The 19,242-nt window shown below is 39.4% G+C and overlaps 1 protein-coding gene across 1 annotated transcript in view; it reads left to right on the forward strand.

Moving 5' to 3' along the window:
* The first annotated feature begins 953 nt into the window (after window positions 1–953).
* THSD7B (thrombospondin type 1 domain containing 7B) overlaps window positions 954–19,242 on the forward strand; it is a 270,043-nt gene continuing 251,754 nt past the window's right edge. The window contains exons 1-2 of the mRNA XM_005433182.4: window positions 954–1,054; window positions 3,057–3,230. Of these exons, the coding sequence (XP_005433239.2) occupies window positions 3,092–3,230 (139 nt within the window). The 5' untranslated portion in view covers window positions 954–1,054; window positions 3,057–3,091. The remainder of the gene's footprint in view (window positions 1,055–3,056; window positions 3,231–19,242) is intronic.

Genomic DNA, 19,242 nt, shown 5'->3' on the forward strand with positions numbered 1-19,242 from the left:
AATCAGTTGTGGAAAAGCGAGATATTTTTCAGACTAAAACACATACCTTGAACATATTTCAGTAATTACATGAATTTAGTCATGACTAGTCGTGGTGAAGTCAATTTTTAAAATGTAAATTTCATTTTTTTTCTGCATTTTTCTCTGTATTTGGCAGTTTACAGCTAGCCACGCTGACACATTTGGGAGCTGAGATATACTGTAACAAAATTTGATGTGAAGTGTTGGTGGCCTTCATAATGTAATTTATTCATGTTTCTGTAGATAGCATATGTTGCCTGTGCAATAATTTTTTATCGTATCAGGACAGAACAGCTACTGTTCCAAATTGTGTTATACAAACCTAGATATACAGACAAATTTTTATTGTGCTTTGCTGTGGTGTAAATCGGTGGACTCTATTGAGCTCTGCTGGGGTGGGTGAGATTAGAATCAGTGTCGTGGTGTCTAATTTATTTCTATTTTTTCTGACTTAATGTAATCTCTGTTCTTGCTCCGTGGGGAGCAGCAGCCAGTTATCTTTGTAGTCCTGCCCAAATAATGAACATATGTGAAACCCCTTGTTTTGGGCAGGAGGCTGCTACTCCCAGGGTTTTACTGCTGTTTACTGACCCTTTGAATGCTGAGATGAAGGCAGTGTATCGGGAAAGCAGCTGATGAATGCTACTGGTGCGTCATTAAAAATCTCAGCATCTTTATCAGCTGTTATCTGAGGTTTCCTTGGATTTGCCAGTTTCATGCCCCCACCTGTTTCTGATGTGTTGTTTTTACGACATTCTGCTGGACCTGGAGAGCTGCCCTGCGATTCAGATGAGCGTTGTCTGTGCAGGGCTGGACATGCTGGCTCCTCTCCAGTACTTAAATCTGAGCATCTGAATAATTTCTTTCCTTGTTTTGCATTGTTGGGTGTGACCAGTGTTGGAGCCAGTGTCACTAATTCCTTCTTTTTTCCCTTGACAGAAAGTCAGTGACTCTGTTTTCTGACCGTCATAGATGGTAACTGCAATGCTGAAGACACTGGGCGAGTCGCTCCTCCTCAGCTCTTCTATGTGAGGTGAGCAACCATCTATGATGGGCAAAATAAACTTAATTGCAGGGTGTCTGAGGACCTTCCTTCCACCCCAGCCCAAGGACTTCCCTGCTGCATTGCATTTCTGAAGGATGCTCAAGACTTCAGAGCTTCACTTGTGCCTCATATGAGGCCTCTTGTGGTCTGCGTTACATGGGCCGGGTGTTGGGACTCAGCAGGTTGTATTCTAAGGTAAATGTGAATGCTGAATAAAATTAACCCAGAAGACATAAGCAAAGCAGTAAATCTGGCCCCTTGCCCCCGTTACTGTATTTGGTTAGCTTGATGATTTTTCAGGTCTTACATGAAATGCTATTCACCTGAAATGCAGGAATGAACTAAACCAGGTAACAGATATTACATTGTATCTTCTACTGTAGCTAGTCAATATCTGATTAAATATAATTGCATGAATTTATCATGATAGAAACTGTTATAATTTAAATACAGCTTGAAATGAAAAGTTCTTCTGTATATTCAGGATGTATACTATCTTCAGTTTTATCTTCATTTTCTTATAAAGAATGATGCTGTGTATTATGACAATGTTGCTTTTTATAAGGTTAGGAATGTAATAGAATTTTCTGGACTAAATGTCTAATAACTGATAATTTTAATGAAAATCACAAAGATTATGCCAATGAAGACAAATCTTGAAGCGAGGTGTTATCTGTCTCCTTTACGCTAATATGGATGTGACGTTTTAACCTGTAAAAGTAGGATTAATCACTAATAAATAGAACTATGTGGAGATTTTAAGCATTGTATAAATACAAAAGCTATTACATAAGAAAGAAAAAATGAATATGTAAATTTACGTCAGAAACTAGCTCTTGTTTGATGTGGTAGTACCATGAACATTTTTAGAGACTTCAAAACTTCCTACTTGAATGTGGATGAATCTAAAACATCTTGAGACTCGTGTAGAATCTGCCTAAGTGAGTAGTTGGTTGGTTGGTTATCTTCTGGGATGAAACGGATTTAAATTACTGTGCTAAATTAACATTTTAAAGATTTTTGTGGTGTTGTGTGCTTGCCTTAATCTCTCTTGCTTTGGAGCTTTTCCATGGTATATAAACAATGTGGATGTTTTCCGAAGCAGACATTCAGAAGTTGGGCTCCTGTTTTTTATGGGTGACCCAGAGAGATGTTCTTCCTTGCTTCCAACACCACACAGTGATTATTTTAATAAGTTGTGTGGTGTAAAACTGCTCCAGCAACAGGACATGATCCATTTGTGCCCCAATCATAACGTGACTCTGGTATTACTCTGAAGTGTTGGAGGGCTTAGTTAAAAACCCTTAGTTGGAGACCTCTCTGGAGTAACTGGTTGCCCATCTCGAGCTCAAAGATCAGGGACTTGAATGCGAGTCCCAGTTCCAGGAAATTTACTGAGTAATGTCTAGTTTTCCCTTTCAGGCTGGTTCATCATGTACTGGTGAGCAACCCCTGCTTCCCTGCTTTTCCTGCTGCATTTCTCATGTCGTTTTCGTGTATCCCATGTTCACACATGATATGGAGCTAAAACAATTCCAGATCTGATACTTCCATTATCAGGGATCTTAAATGTAGGACATGGGTCTGTATTCAGAGCTGAATTTTGCTCCTGGAATCCATTCTCAACTTTGGTTTAGTCCACCTGTAAATTAAATGGAGAAAAGAAGGGACACATCACGCACTTATTAGATCCCTTGCCATTTATTTGCACTGGCAGATTTCTTAAGAACCTGCTAAAAGCATTTACAATGGCTGGCTTTGTAGGATGGGACTGCAGGTCCTCCAGGAGCTGCCCCTATCCTCAGTCTCCCCCCTCTCCCCTGCTTTTTTTCCCTCCCTCTCTCCAAGCGAAGTCTCCATAACAGACTTTTCCTCAGATCCAGCACATGGGGACTATGAAATGCACAGTGGCCACCAGGTTACCCTTAGGTTGAACCTGTTGCCTTGCTGTTGTCTTTTAGCAGGCTTTTCCTTTTTTTGTTAATTCTAGGACCAAAGAAGACAAGAGACTGAATTATCTGAATTATGCTTCTACAACAGAACTGGGTTTCTCCTCATTGGGCATGGCAGAGCCTGGGGAAGTCCTTCCTTTTGTTTGTTTTCTTAATGTTGCAAACAGCTGATCTGGAAGCCAGGAGAGGTCATCAGTTTGTCTGGAAAACAGGTAGGAAAAAGATATGTTGGCTTATCTACTAGATGATTCCTGTATTTGAGGATGGAGTGATTGCCTTTTCTGCATTCTGCTTTAGCTCAATAATAAATTAAAAAAGCCTGATGATGTCTTCTGAGTGTTTTTGTAACTGAAAAGGAAAGGTTTAATCTCTGTTCTAAATTAGTGATCTTCATGTCTGTTGCAGTTATGCACCAGACTGACTCTAGGGTATAATTCTGAACTCCTTAATGTGTTTAATCCAAAAGCAGAATTTCTACTGGATTCTGATATCATCATCCTAACGTTTCTTATTTGAAATATTTAATCATTTTCTTTTCATGTTTGAATGAAACGGCACACCAGCATCTTTCAGCATGGACTGAGCCAGAAGTCCATACTCCTGGTTGATCTATTTTTAATTTCACTAGTACATTTAGTGAATTATTTCTGTCCATCAGTCAGATAGGATACACAATGTTTGAATGTTCAAAATTGGGCACACATGGCATTTGGAAACTTTTGTGAAGATGCATCGATAGCACTGCGATTCTTAGTGACCAGGGTGTTGATAGGAGATGGTATGATACAGGTACATAAAACTAAGTGTGACACATTGGATGCTTATTTTGTAGCACAACACAACAACAAAGAATGTTCAATGAAATGGATATATTGCAAATTTGGGAAATGTTTACTCAAAATACTTAATCAAAACTATGCATATGAACCAGAGGTTTCATTGCTGAGGATCCCATTGAGGTTTGGCGTTCTGTGACTGAGCAAGAAAGTGATTGAAGTTGATGGAAAAATAATTTCCTTCATTTTTTTTGTAGAGGTTCTTTGCTGTTTTGGTTATTTGTTTTTTAATTATAGTTCTATAGAAGGTAAGAGACTGAATTAGCTTAATAATGAAACAATTATTCTGGGAGGGCTCCTGTCCTGGTAGCATCAACACAAGCTTATCACCCTGGCTGCTGGATGGGAGGCTAAGTGCTGGTGAAGTGCTGGGGAAGTACAATATGATACTATATTTCTGAAAACTTTTTTTAAATGATGTAAACTGAAGAGGAAATAAACAACATAAACTGTCTTTCTCCAGTTCACTGTTTTTAATGTAATATTTGAACCAGCTTTGAAAGGTAGAGTTGTTTTCTTAAGACAAATTAGACCCTTCAATGCTGTCTGTCTTCAGTTGTGAAGTGCATTGTACTGTCGTCTTCAGGGGTGTGCATTGGAAGTCATAAAAATTTAATTTGGCTTGATGATTCTAGCTGACAATGAAGAGTTATCGATGCTTCTAAGGCATCCAAGGCAGATGTGTTTAGAAGTAAGAAGAGGTGTGCACAGGTTTGCGTGAATGTGGGGTACCGTGCTCTGAAAGCCCTGTGATGAGCTTGTTGTAAAGGTTTGTCTTCCAGATGCAGAAGAAAATTGTCAGTTCTTGTGAATCCCACAATGAATTAGAAATATCTGAGCTCTCAAGAGTAATTTTAAAAACCTTAAATCCTAACAGTTCTTTTTAATGCACTTTCTCTGTTTATGTAGGGATGTGAGGTAGAAAATGACTTTGAGTGAAATGGTTTCCAAATGAAAATAACTTGGGAGCTTGAGCCAAATTAATTGTCCTGTTTGGCAAAAACAAAGAGGTGGTTTTTCTTCCTTCAGTTAATTATTTTTATATTTGTAAACAATTTTTTTTTTTCAGTTGGAGTATTTTGTTGAAACTTAGAGAAAAGTTATATTTAAAGCCAGAGTGTTTAGGTCTAGGTTGAAGTGAATAGTATGTTCACCCAAAACACTGTTTTGCTAAGAAACAACGTGTTTGTGAAGCCTCTACTTTCTCTGCAGTAGTAGTGAAGTGGCAGTGTTTCCAAGTCCTGATTTCCGATCTTTTGCAGTCATCCTGAGGAAAACAATGGGCTGAGATTTCTCTCAATAGGCTGAATCTTGGTTAAAAGGAGCTAGATGTGCTTTGCAGCATCAGGGCATATGTAAGAAACAAATGGTTTGCTTTTGATAGTTCTGCGTGTGTTGCAGATCTCATTTGTGAGGTGTTTGGAAGCACGTATATCAAAGTAAAGTTGCAGTGACCTTAAAATGAGTTACAAAAGAGTGTAAATGGCAGCCAGCTGTCAGGGTGGCATGTGTGGCTGGCTTTTGTGTGCATTTTTTTACTTTGCTTGAAATGATTTTTCAGGTGTGGTTAATCGCAAAGGTGTATCTTTCAAAGGATTGCAGGGAAATGTTTTGGGAGGAGAGCGATGGCAACTTGAATGGAGCAGGTGGATCTGGAGAGATAGAAGGGTTATCGTAACCTGTTGTGGCAGGATATAAATAAAATAACTTGGGGATGTAGGTCATGGAGAACTTGACCTAATGTGATCTGTACTTTCTATAATAATAATAATAAAAATCATCCCCTAGTTAGAGGACTTCTGTGGCCAATACAAAAAAAAAATAATTAATAAAAGCACAGCACAGTGAACCTGAAATGAAGTAGCTTTTAATGTCAGAACTGAGCAGATCCATTCTGATAGGAAGAAAACCTAGAGCTGTTTTGTTTTGTTTTGTTTTTTTAATGACACAATCTAATGAGAAATGAGCAATTCCTAATGGTAAAGGAGATTATCTGGTTTGGTTTTAAATCTTGAACCGTCTGTTGCAAGCATGGCAAGTTCCTTATCTGCTGCAGAGAAATTCAACTTCTTATTGAAATGTCATGCTTTATAATTAAGATTATGCTTCTAAAAGCTCTGACTTTAAGAAAATGAATTTACAGGTACTAAAGTAAATTTTCCTAGCATGCAGAAATCCAGAGATGTGTCCTTAATGTGGCTGGGGAGAGGGGGGGAAGAAAAAGCAGCATAATACCAGCCCTGTTTATAAAGCAGGCTTTTTTCCAGCTAAACCCTTGGCTTTATCTAATGAAGACCCATACATTTTCATGCTGGGCTTGGTGGTCTTGGTGCAGGTGAAAGCAATTGTATTGAAATGACTGCATCTACAAAAAACCTAGGCTCTACGTTTCTAAAATGTAAGAACTTGGCAGTGTGAGGTAGATTATACATACTCTTACCTCAGCTGTTCAAAGGGCTATCACTTGGATTTGGTTTATTTGTGGCCTAAAAACTTTATTTTTAGCTTTTGATTTCTAGAGATGACATGCTAATGTCTAAATATCAGTACACTGTATCTTTTGGTTTCAAGACATTTCTTGTCAGATACTTATTTTGTGACCACGAACCTAAACATGAAAGCAATAATTATATCAATTAAATTACTCACCAGCCTCAAATAGCTGAATAATTTTCCAATACTTGCTAACTAACAAAGCAGTTTCGGTGATAAAATCTTGACAAAATTTAATTTGATCTAAATCCTTGTAAATTAATATTGTTTAATGCAATAGCCAATTAGCAATTTGCATATTTCACCATGTTGATTTTCTTCAGCTCTTGAATGGTCCTTAAAAGTGCCTGGAACTTCTGTAATGCAAATCTGTCTGTTTTAGTGATGGCCATTCAATCTATAAGTGTATAGAATATGAATCCACAGCAGGATTCTAGTAGATTTATTTTTTTGGTGAAACTCTAAAATTTAGTTTTGAAGTCTAAATGAAGTTAAAAATATGTGCAACACTGGAAATATTTTTGGTGCTTTACAGGAGAGGGACTGATAATTAGGATTACAAAATGCTGGAAATTAGCCCTTCCCAGAGACACTTGCAGTTTCTGCATGGGCAGGCTGCACTCCTACCATCGCTGCTGGTGTCTCCAGTTCCTCCATGAACTACACCTCAGTCACCGTGCATGTGCTATTTCTGCCAAAATACTAATAGAATGAAAGGGGCAAGGGACATACCCTGTATGCTCTCGGAGGTTAAGCAGTGGTGTGGCTTTTTTTTCTTTTCCATAAGGGGAATATTGCGAAAATGTTTTTGTAGGATGAAAATTTTCTGATTTTTAGGAAAACAGTTCTCTAATTGTGGTAAAATGCTATTTAATATGGAAATAATACTTCTGTCTACTACAGAAGGGAGGAAGGGGACTATTAGAAGCCCAGATGTGGCGTCCCAGTGAGTTCTCCATGTATAATTCTCCCCCAAAAATGAATGGGGATGGTGATTTAGCACAGCAGGGACGTGCTCCATGCTAGAAATGGAAGAGGCCTGAAAATGAGATATCAGACTGGGAAATGGATTTGTAATGCAGCTGATCACAGTAGAGAGATTTTGACCCGAGGAAGAAACCATTAATCTTCTAATGTTTGTGGGCTTCTGGGAGCTGGGTGTGGGGAGCCGTAAGTTCTCTTGCCCCAGGTGAACACAAAAAACTTAAGTTCAGAGTTATTATCCATATTTGAAAGCAAATGGGTTTTGATCTTTCTTTAGAAACAATCCATAATGGAAAGGGTACAAAATGAACTTCTCAGAGAACAACTTCTAACGTGGAGGAACCTTTGAACTACTTGTGAATGTGGGTGAGCCAGTTATGGCTAAGATGAAAAAGATCTTTTGTTCCCTGTTCTCAGATAATACTGCCATAAAATGCCCTTTCTTAAGATCGTAGTATCAGGAAGGCCAAGTGCTGGTTTGGAGTGCCTTTGACCTTATGTCTGAAAAGACAAACTTTTACCTATGTACACCAAATGTTAAAAGGAGTCCAGGTCTTCAAAGGACAGTAGAGCTCAATCTTACTGAAAAGTGATTCAAAGATAGCAAATTTTAAATATTTAAACTCTAAAGTGGAAATTTCATCTTGATTTAATCAAACTTTGAATGATTCTACGGTTCTTCACTAAGTGTTTATAGGAGTGCAGTGATTCTCTTGGGTTATAGACTGCAATCTTGTCATATCGACAGCAAAAATTAATAAATAATTAAGAAAACACCCTGTTAAGTTCCATTCTAAAACTAGTCAGATTGTTGCCATAAACCTGATGATTGAGAAGTTGTTCTAAAATGATAAGCCTTCTCATTTTTATCTTTAACTTTATTCATGACCAGTTTATAACTTTGTACTTGAGCCAGTCTATTACTTAATTGAAGAAACTCTTCTTTTGGTAGTTCCTTGCAATGTATTTGTGAGTTAAGGATACCAAGCTATTCTGGACCCCTGTTAGTAAACATACTCTCTTTGAACTGCTTTGCCAAATTAAATTTTTTCTTAGCATTGCTCCTCAGGATTATATCAAATATCAGATGAGATTTCACCTCCTGATTTTTTACAGTTTTAATTAGAAGTGCCTGGCTTAAAATATCTCAAAATCTTGTAGGTGGTGCTCTTTTTTAATGTTTTGTAATAAACAGTTTAATTTGAAGTAGTTTGGTTGTTTCTAATGTGTTGGTATAGTTTCATTAAGTACCCATTAAAAAAAGTTATTTAAATTAAAAAAAAGTACTTTAGTTCTAAATTTGTTTAAAATAATTCTTTACAAAGAATATTTTTTGAGACAATATAGATTATACTTTTATTTCTGCAAAACTTTTTTAAAAACCAATAATACCTGAAGCTTCAAAGAAAGTTGTTTTGCAAAATTTTATTAGCAGCAAAGCTTAATATGCTGGCTAGTAGCAGTCGCTGATACTTGAGAAGGTGTAAGGGTGGCCTCAAAGCTAAATCTCGTATTTCCTTAGACAAGTTCAGACTGCTAAATATTTGGTTTTATTTCTTCATTATTCCTTACCCATTCCTAACCACACTTTTACCCTTCTGTTCCACACTCGTCTAGATTTTACTACCTATTCTTTTGCTACTTCACCTCACCTTTATCATTCCAGTCCTGATATAGTCTCTTCATATGGTTTTGTTTTCTCAACAGTTGAATCCAACTTGTTTTGGAGTTATGGAGATACATCCCTGGCCTTACTTTATAACCCTTTGCAGTGGTCATGCAAGTAATATTTAGGTGGGTGAGATGTTTCAAAGTTGGTGGAGACCTTGTGTCCTCAGGCAGCAAATGCTGGTGAGTTTGTCAGAGAACCAGACAGGCATACATGAGGAGTTCCATCTCTTTTCTGAAGAACGTTTCCTATGCTGGAAGCTCATCTTCCAGCCTGGTCTTTCCTCCAGGTACCTGAGGTCTGCTGCTGTGTTGAATAAATGTGCCACGGCAACTCATAGTGTACCCACCTGGGTTCTGTCTGCTGTAGCTTCTGGGTTTATCCTTAACCCACAGGGCTAAAATCTCAGCGTATGGGACGTGGCTGGAGAGCCTGTCCTGTTGGCACAGAGAATGCCACCCAGTGTCAGAGACCTTGGAATTGTTCCTGGAGGAGTTTGGGCAGTGTAACTGGAGATGCAGAAATGCTGAAACTGGTGCCATTTTTCCTTGTCTGTAGAACTTGGCATGTTGTTATCAGTCGTAGTTTCCTGCAGGGATGTGAAGACACCAGCGAAACGTTCTTGGTGGCACTGCTTAAAGAAAGTATCGCTGGCTTCTGTATTTTTTCCTAGAAGAATGCACTACAGCAAGCAATGGGGAAGTGCAGAGTGTCAGTCACATTAAAAAGGCAAGCAAAGGAGGAACAGAAACAACGCTGAAATACGTGTTAAAATTAACACTTCATATGCTGGAGAGAATATGCAGAGTACTAGTTCCTCAGCGGAGATAAGTCCTGTGGAGCAGCATGGCTGTAGGCTGATGGCGGTGCTTACCGAATTCACATGTAAGCTTTTACAGCCTGTGCCTGGTAATTTTGTTATTGTTGGGCTTGCAAAGCTATTTCAATAGTTCTTTTACACAAACACTACACGCTTTAACAAATATTTTTGTCTAACCAACATCAGATGTTCAGTAGGTGGTAGTTTAAACTAGATTACACAGGAGATTCACACTAATCTTTTAATGTCCCTCTTCCCTTCCTGAGAATAATAGTTTTGGAGAATAAGGTGCTTTTTTCTGTTTTTTGTTGGTATTGGGAAAAGTATGTTAGACGTCTTACCCTTTTCTTTCCTCAATAGTTACTATGGGAACAGTGCTGCGGGTCACAGGGGAAAATCTGCAAAAATAGTTTCTTTTAAATTGTTCATTTTTTTTAAAAAAAGATAGCTTATTATTGGAATTGTGGTACTTTTCATTCAACTTTGTTGGGTTGTATTGTTGTACATATTTCACTCACAAAAGAAGCACAGTGAGTGGCAAGAAAAACAGATGGGGATGTTTTTGTACGTTTTCCTTGGGGTTAATATTTTTTTAATTGAATGCAGCTGTTGGAAAGATTTCTGTTGTTACGTATAGGCAGAGCATTAAAAATAGATGATCACATTTTCATCCTGTTTCAGTGGAGTACTAGATTTAATTATTCTGCTGCCATTGTTCAGAACCCTGCAGGTTTTTTTTTAATAATTATATCTTAAGTTAGTTAGAATAAGAGTTTCACTTCATCACTTAATTGAACAGTTTCAGTATGGGGGGTAATCACTTTCTTGTTCAGCTCTTGTGTAGAGCACAATTATTATGGGTGAAAATACACAAAATTGCATTAGAAGTCCCTAAAATGCATATTGTTGTTCCCTGTGTGTGGATAACGCAGCTGACTCTTTCCAGGGACGTGAGTTTTGGGTAGTCTGCCCACTGATATCTGCATTTCCCAAGATCCTTTTTTCTCTGGTATGTATGAGAATAGTCTCGCTGGCATCAACTTTTTTTTTTTTTTTTTTTTCCTTTTCAAAAAGAAGTTGTTAGAAGGAATGGGGAGTATTTCATGGTAATCCAGATTACTGACACAGTATTTGTATGGTTTATTTTAATCACTCTTAGCTAGTGGATAGGTATGATGAAATGCCCATTTAATATAGTAGTTTTGAATATATGAGCTTCAGTTTGCATAGGGAATTCCTGCTGAGATCAGTAGGAGAGCGGTGTGTGTGAGTTCAGAGGCAGTACCTGGTCCTTACTGTTGATCACACTGCCTGGTGTCTACCACTACGTAGACTTCTGCAGTTCCTTCATCCAGAGATGTTTTAAAGTTTATGGTTAAATGCATCTCTGTGTCATACTTGCCTGTAACAGTGATTTAGGATTATAGAGCTAAATTTGGAAAAGCATGTTAAAACCTCATTATAGTGGTTCTGAATATGTTGGGTCTATATGCTGGGGGATGAGTTGTAGACAGTTGCTGAAGTATATCCAGCTTTTGTGTGGCATGTCTGGGAAGGCTAGTGATGAAAAATCACTTTTCAAATGAGAACTTAATAAAAACTTTCCGACTCTGAACGCTAAGCCCTACTCCCTGTGTGATTAGCGGTTTCATTTCTTTCTCAGCAGTTGGGTAATGATTATGGCTCCAGATGCTGCAGCAGTGATAGAGTGATTAATTTCACTTGAAAGGGCATATGTTCAAAGAGGAGCCAGCCCAACGCCTCAAACGTGGAGCCCACGTCGCTGCCATGCTGCAGATTGCACGCCTTGGGTACCCAACTGTTCCTGGGGAAGGCACCTGTAAACCTACATTTCTTATCTTAAGTCAATATATTTGCTGCTTGGTTTTGCCCGCTCATTGATGTATGTTGTCGTTTCCCGCTGCCCCAGTATTCCACAAGATCTGGTTTTAAAAGCTCTTTGTGTCTCTTCAAAAAGCAGTGCTGTCAAATTTTCAGCAGAAGACTGAGAAGGGGCTGATGCCACCAGTGCAGCCCAAGTAACTGCGAACCAGTTTAGTTATGTCTGTACCCTGTACAGAACAGGGTGGTAATGAGATGATTCATATTCCCTGGCATAGTCAACAGCGACTTTGAAAGTGTTCCTATGCTTTATTCACAATAATAGTTCGCACTGTATGACTTGCTGAAAATTCCTGACATTTAAGTTATTACATTTTCAATATACTTAAAAAATTAAATGTGTAAGGTGCATACTTCAGTAAGTCTTCATTAGGACTTTATTAGGACTATTGAATAGGTCAACAGAAGTCTGAAACGTGGCTGGTGGTGCCAGCCATGTGATTAAATACAGAGAGAGGGGGATATCTGGTGGTTATTTTGTTATCACCTGAACTTTTTCACTGATTGGTGTCATCTGGGGTTTATTCCATCATCCCTGAGATCCAAAGACCTTCAAATATCAATAGTTTAAAAATACCCACCTATGTGTGAGGCATGTTTTAGTTCTCTGCAATATGACATTTGTAACATAAATTTCACAAGTTTGAAGCTGCTGAAGACAAAAATAAATTCAGTACTTGTGACATCTTAAAGATCTTTTGACCCATTAGTTAAATTGATTTATATCACCCAGTTGCTTTTAAGCAAAATAAGCACTTTTCTTCTAGCTGTTGAAAATCTTCACTGTGGAGACACTGGATACAGAAAAATTATATCCATACTTTTAATAAGTTCTGATGCGTATTAGCTGTATAGTTTTGAAGCAACTGCCTGGATGGAGTACAGAGTTGAAGTTTTTACAGACAAGGATTAAAAGGAGGCTGTAATGAAAAAACACCAGGAACTTCTCAGAAGTTCTTTTATTAAATATGGCACACACATATTAAATATGGTACACACACAAGGCAGCACTCTCTCACAAAGTTTTCTTGTCATTCCCTTAATATTCTTGCTTGTATTAATAAAGTAATGCTATATTCAGGCAGAAGTGAAAATTAATTTCAGTAATTGTTTGCAGCTCTCTGTGTTAAATGTGTGCACTGTACGACTAGATAAGTAACTTATCTGAGCTTTCAATATTTTCAGTTAAACTAATTCAGTACATCTATTTTTCAACTGACCTTAGATATTTCATAACCCAAGTATAGTTGTATCTTGATGTAAACCATTGCTAGTGTGAAAATCTGTGATTCTGCAGATGTGTATTCCTGCATTTAGCTTTACTCTGTCAGCAGTGAGCCCGTGATGCGTGAAGTTGTGTCCGTGCTTAACAGGCAGCCGACATATTCATTTTGAAGTTGTAGAAATCCGATAATGAGGGTTTGTCCAAACTTTAACTGTTATTGATCACATCTTTCTCTTAAAGGAAATACCGGTCTTCTTTCTTTGGCATTTCTCTGCAAAGTGCCAAGAAAACCTGCCTTTTAGAATTGGCTCCGAACGTGAAAAAGTGTGCATACACACCCCCTCCCGCCCCCCAAAACCCCCACCTACGTATATCCTTGTATGCCTAGCACTGAGGTGAAAGTTATACGATTACGATGTGTCTGAGTGTTAAATATGTTGCTTTTATGTTAGTGTCTATCTGTGTGTGTGTTTGTGCTTTATTTTTTCTGAGCATTTCTATGTCAACCATGTATAATGTGTTGCCATCTAGCCAAGGACACTGGTGTAGAGGCAGAGATAGAAACAGAGCTGCAACATTTTGAAGACTGGAGAAGGATCAAATGAGACACAGGGAAGCCAGAGTAAACGATGACAGTAATGTTATTGTGCCCTAAGGGTCTTGCAAAGTACAGTACTTAAAACCCAATTTTTGCTTTGTAGATAAGTGAGCATGTCTCAGTTAAGTCAATATATGTGTGCAAAAGATGATAAAGGTTGGTATTACACACCTTCTTTGATATTTTTCATACTTATTGTTTTAAAGGTAACATTATATTTACGTTCAGAACACTCTAAAGTACTTTACGCTTTCTGTTACAGGCTTTCAAACATGGTGCTTGGTTTAGTAATGGGAGCTCAGGCAGCCTAAAATTTTCACTCTCATGTTGGGTATTTATTGATGGCTAATTGACTGCTGACCTTTGCTAGGACTCTCTCCAAAAAGCAGGGAGTGACACCAGCAGATAACAAATCAAAGAAATTGAAAAGCAAGTGAGAAAATGCAATTCTGTGCATTTGAATGCCAAAGGCTGCTTTTTTGAATAAAAACAAGGGTGAAAAACCAAAACCATCCCTGCTTTGCCTATAAATATTTTAAAATTTTAATGTACTCCAATATAAAAAAGAAAGTTGTACTTATTAATCTTCTTCACTGTGATTTACTTGTCCTTGATTGATATATTTATTTTTTTTAATGGATGATCCAGCTTTCAAAGTCCTCAAAATGATTTAATTATTACAGCACGCAGGGCCCCAAATCAGATTTAAGGTATCTTGATACAGTTTATGGAATAAACTGGTGAACAGATGCAGAGGATAGAAGGTTGCTGGCGTTCAAATCTATTAGATGATCCTGCAGGCAGAAGATTCCCTATAGACCTTAAATGAAAGGTCAGGAGCTAACCTTAGTATATGCTGTTTAATACAGTAACATTGGGATAAATCCATTGTAACTGTATGTCTATATGTCTTAGCATATAAGGAGCTAAAGAAATGGTAACCTTGCAGTGTTCTGAATATATTACCAAATAAAGCTATGCAGCATTCAATAAAGCAATTACATAAAAAGCATTACAGTCAACCTCAATTCCAATATTAGCAGTAATAATCAATCATTTTCAATCCAAGGGATGGTCTAATCGCTTTTTGTTGCTGCTTTGAAAGGTTACATTACTCAGTTATCTTGCAGCAGAGCAACCTTTTCATGTTTGCTTCATGTAGGATTTTATAAATGTTCTTTTTTTTAATCTCAGTATTTTAGTATTGGCTGTTTTGTGAGAGTTTAAAAATTTCCTTAACCTTTTCTCATGCCAGTATAACTTTTTACAGTTCTTAAACATTTTTGGAGTAGAAGACCTAATTGTCATGAGCAGCAGATGAATTTTTTTAATCTCTTTATCTCTGTAAAAATCTCCTTTTTGCTCCTTGTGCTGGTATTGCCGCTTTTTTTTTTTTTTGGTGGTGGAGTAAGCATCCTAGGTAGTCTCATTCAGCTTCATCCAGCACTTGGTTCCTGTGCAGTTCTAGGACTTTTCTCCTTTTGGTACGCTTGAGATTGCAAGAAGGTCAGACTCACGGTTTGTCCTGTAGCAATCCCTGTGACCAACGGTGGTTTCTCTCCTCTCTCCGCTTTGTTCTCGGCTGTGTGGGCAGCGTGCTGCCGGCTCCGTTACAGACCACTGTGCTGCTAGGGGGTATTAACTGACACTAGCTAGGTAACCCTAGTTAATTCCTTCCTTAATCAGGTAATTTCAGAAATGGTTAAGGAAAAATGTATTACCACCATTAGGATAGTACTAGTCAATTGATACTGTAATGAAAAGACACGTGGGAGAAAATGGGAGAAAGATGATTTCCATCAGGCCACCTTCCTGATTCACCTTTCAATGACAACAGGTATACTGGGTGCTTGACTGATAAAGCGACAGACTTACTAGATTCAACTTTTTTCCTAAAAGTATGTTTTATAGGGCTTGATTATTATCCTTCCCCCCCCCCCCCCCCAAAGCCTAGATACTTTGTGAAAGATCCTTGTTTTCAGATCTTCTGGAACCGATTCTAGCCAATCCTTTGTACTTGTGGGGAGTGCCATTTAGGCAGGATTAGTCACAAAATACTGACTTTTAAGCAAAAGGATGTATCCTCTTCTTAGATGTGAATCTGGCTAATAGTTGGATTACTGTATCCTGGACAATGCCCATTAGCCCATCATTTCGCTTTCTCCGTTGACTAGTAGAAGTAGCATATTTTGCATGAATGAGAATAGAAAGGTCTGTAGCATTTTAGGTTTTCCCCCATGTAAATAGCAATTGAAGCAGCTGGGAAATTTTAGCTTAAGAATAAATTATCAGAGATTTGTTTCTTTTTATATCTTTGGTATTGGCAAAGCTGTCTGTTAACGTATTGCTGATGGATTTTTTTTTTTGGGGGGGTAATTTTATTTTTAAAAAAAAATCCTAACAGTTTCTTCATGCCTGACCTGAATATATGTTTTAGTGCCAGTAAGTGTCCTGGTATCCTATGGACACATACACGTGCTGGTCTGCTTGTCTTTGGGTAGCTATTACATGTGGAAGATTCATATATCTGAATGAATTTCTGTGGTGTTTTTTTTTACTTTTATCTTTTATCAACATAAATTTATTCAGTCTGACTTCTGTTGTCTTTATGCACTGACAGCTGCACGGAGGTGGCATAGGATGTTACATGAAACTGCTGATTGTTAATGTCATGCATTATTCTAGGCTTGCTTTTTTTTTTTTTAAACTAGGTTGGTAAATGCCATATGTAAAATTTCATAAATTTCTCATAAAGCCCTTTTAGTATCTCACTGGAGATTCTATTGATAAACTTTCCCTTAAGCATGCATACAAATTAAATGTGAGAACCTACAGCTAAAAGAAATTGCTCCGAGGCAGTGATTCACGAGGATGAAAAATCAATAAGTTTCATTAAGAAAGGAAAGAAAGTTTAGACAGGCGCTTTGCTTTGCTTTCCTATGAAAAGTAGGGGAGAAACCATTTGGGTCAGCTTTCAGCTGTGTCCAGTGCTGGGCTCCCAGTCCAAGAGAGACAGGGAACTGCTGGAGAGGGGCCAGCGTGGGCTACGAAGGTGAAGAGGGGACTGGAGCATCCCCCGGCTGGGGAAAGGCTGAGGGAGCTGGGTCCTTCGGCCCGGAGCAGAGGAGGCTGAGAGGGGATCTCATCGATGGCTGCAAACCCCTTAAGGGCGGCCGTCCAGGGGACGGGGCCAGGCTCTTTCCAGGGGTGCCCAGCGACAGGACAAGGGGCGACGGGCACAAACTGCAACACAGCAACTTCCCCCTGAACAGGAGGAAAAACGTCCTTACCTGGAGTGTGCCGGAGCCCTGGCACAGGCTGCCCAGGGAGCCTGCGGGGTCTCCTTCTCCGGAGACGTTGCAGACCCGCCTGGACGTGACCCTGTGCAGCCTGCTCCAGGGAACCTGCTCCGGCCGGGGGAAGGGCTGGCTGTCCTCCAGAGGTCCTGCTAGCCTCAACCATCCTGTGATTCTGTGATTTACTCTTAGAAATATGTCATAATGTTGGTGAGGGTATTGTGAAGGATGAATGTACCTGGGTGAAAGGATCTGGTGGATCTTTGCCTGTATCACCAGTGTATCTCTCCAAAGTTTCCTTCAGCTCTTCCTTTTCATTTATGTGAGCAGCACCTGCTGTAAGTGGAATTCTTCTCCAGAGAAGCTTCCGCAGCTGCTAACTCAGAACTTGTTCAAGCGGGGGTATTTATGCAGGAGGTACAGTGTGGACTTGCAGAACTGCTGCCGTAGGGAGCTGCGTCCTTCCATGGGTAGGGGTTTCCACTGTGGCCCCACTCCTCAGTGGGCCAGGTTGGATGGCCGTGCTGGGTGAGTTGGTTCAGATAGCTTGATGTGATGGAAGCTATATATTTTTTTCCTCAATATTTTTAAGGTTTTTCTGTTGAATCAGATACGTGAGAAGTGACCTGCAGCAGATGTGGTGAGGGTAGGCAGCGGGAGGGCAGGAGGGTGCTGTGGGGTGGGTGGGGAGGGGGGGTGAGACCAGCCCATGCGTGGGGGAGCATGCATGTGGATGCTGACATGGGTGCCCGCTCGGTCTGCGTGGGAGCTCCTCTTTGCTGGGAAGATTGTGTCTGTGGAAGCTGGACTTCTATAGCAACCATATTTCCCTGTCATAACTCCCATATTTTTTTTTTTTTTTAGTTTTGCTATTAAAACTTGGTGATGACACATGTTAACAATCTTACAGTGACATTCGGCAGTTGTACATCTGTTTTCATTAAATACTGTTTTTTGAAGTTTTAGCAGCGATCTGAATAAAATTTGCTTAGGATGGAAAACCTGGAAGAGGTTGTCTCAGCCAAGAGCAAATTTATTTCTCCAAGCTTGTTTAAAAAAACCAGGAATGCTGGCAGAGTTGAATAGTAAATATGAGCTGTACATCTTGTTCAGCGGGCTTTTTTTGGATGCCTTGCATGAACCGAACAAGTGAGTAGAGTGAAACACACGTGACTGAGGGCTCTGACAGGGCTGTGGTGATGGATTAAAATCAGATGAGTGAAGCTGCTGCCACCCCAACCATCTGCCCTGCTCTTTGTTGTGCATCCCAGAACAGCAATATTTGGTCTGTTCATGAATCAGCTTTTATAAACAGTTTTTAGTCTGGAATATTAAAGTAAGCTGAACTGGGGCTGGTTTACTTTGATATGCTTCTCCTAAATGGTTTTGGGGGAGCTTGCAGACTGCCCCAGCTGTCTAAAAAAGCATGCTAAAAATGAGATGTTATTTGTATTTCCGAGGCTGACTTGGGTAATGTACTCATGCTGCTTCCTTGCACGCATCTTCTTACTCCGCTGCCCTGTGTAAATGCAAATGTGCACTGTTGAGTGGTTGCTCTGCGCTGGTGTTGAGGCTAACGGTGCCCGCAGCCCTGACCGCCCCTGTGCCATGCTTCCCTGCGCAGCATCGCCCGTCCTGAGAGTCTGCACAAATGCTGCGCTCCGCCTAGACTTTCTTCTCAGTATTTGTAAGTTTCACTCCTGCTTACTGCTCCAGTCCTGCAGAAGCACTGTTACCCATTTATAAGTACTTTATCTTAAGGCAAGCTACTATTTTATGCTTATATATTTGTATGACAGCATGTACAGTGATTGCTTAATTTATATCTTCATCTGCACCACATCCAAACTGTAATGAGGGAAAATTTTCTGCTTGGTTTTAGAGCAAAACTGGGTTAAAGTTGATTAGCTGAAGCAAATGTGGTGCACCACAAACCTACGCTGAGTCGTTTTAAATGCAATGAACAGTAATAAACAAGTGGTTGGGGCTGAAAGTTCTGCACCTCGAAGTGCCGTGGGCTGCCGGGTGACCTGTTCACCTTTCCCAGGTTTTGAACAGTGGCAAATGAACAGATTGGATCAGATCTTGTTTCACTATCATCTGTTTCCAGAGCTGAAGCTCCCATATGATCAGATGGTATAAATTATTTAAGAGCAGAAGCTGTGTAACTGGAGTCTCCAGTAAAGGTTAAGGCTCCATCTGTTCTCCCAACCTTGAGGACTGTGCATTTCATGGCATCGTCTGTGTGGCTGGATGACATCATAAGAGTCAGGAATGTTCAAATGTGCCCCAAACGGTTGCTTCGTATTTCCTTCGCAGTGAAGACCTGGTGGCGTTAGCACCGTATGCCTGAGATGCTCTTGGCCCAGCTTTGTTCGCAGTCAGTCTGTGCTGCCAAGCC

The sequence above is a fragment of the Falco cherrug genome, chromosome 8 (assembly GCF_023634085.1).
Source record: "Falco cherrug isolate bFalChe1 chromosome 8, bFalChe1.pri, whole genome shotgun sequence".
Taxonomy (NCBI): Eukaryota; Metazoa; Chordata; class Aves; order Falconiformes; family Falconidae; genus Falco; species Falco cherrug.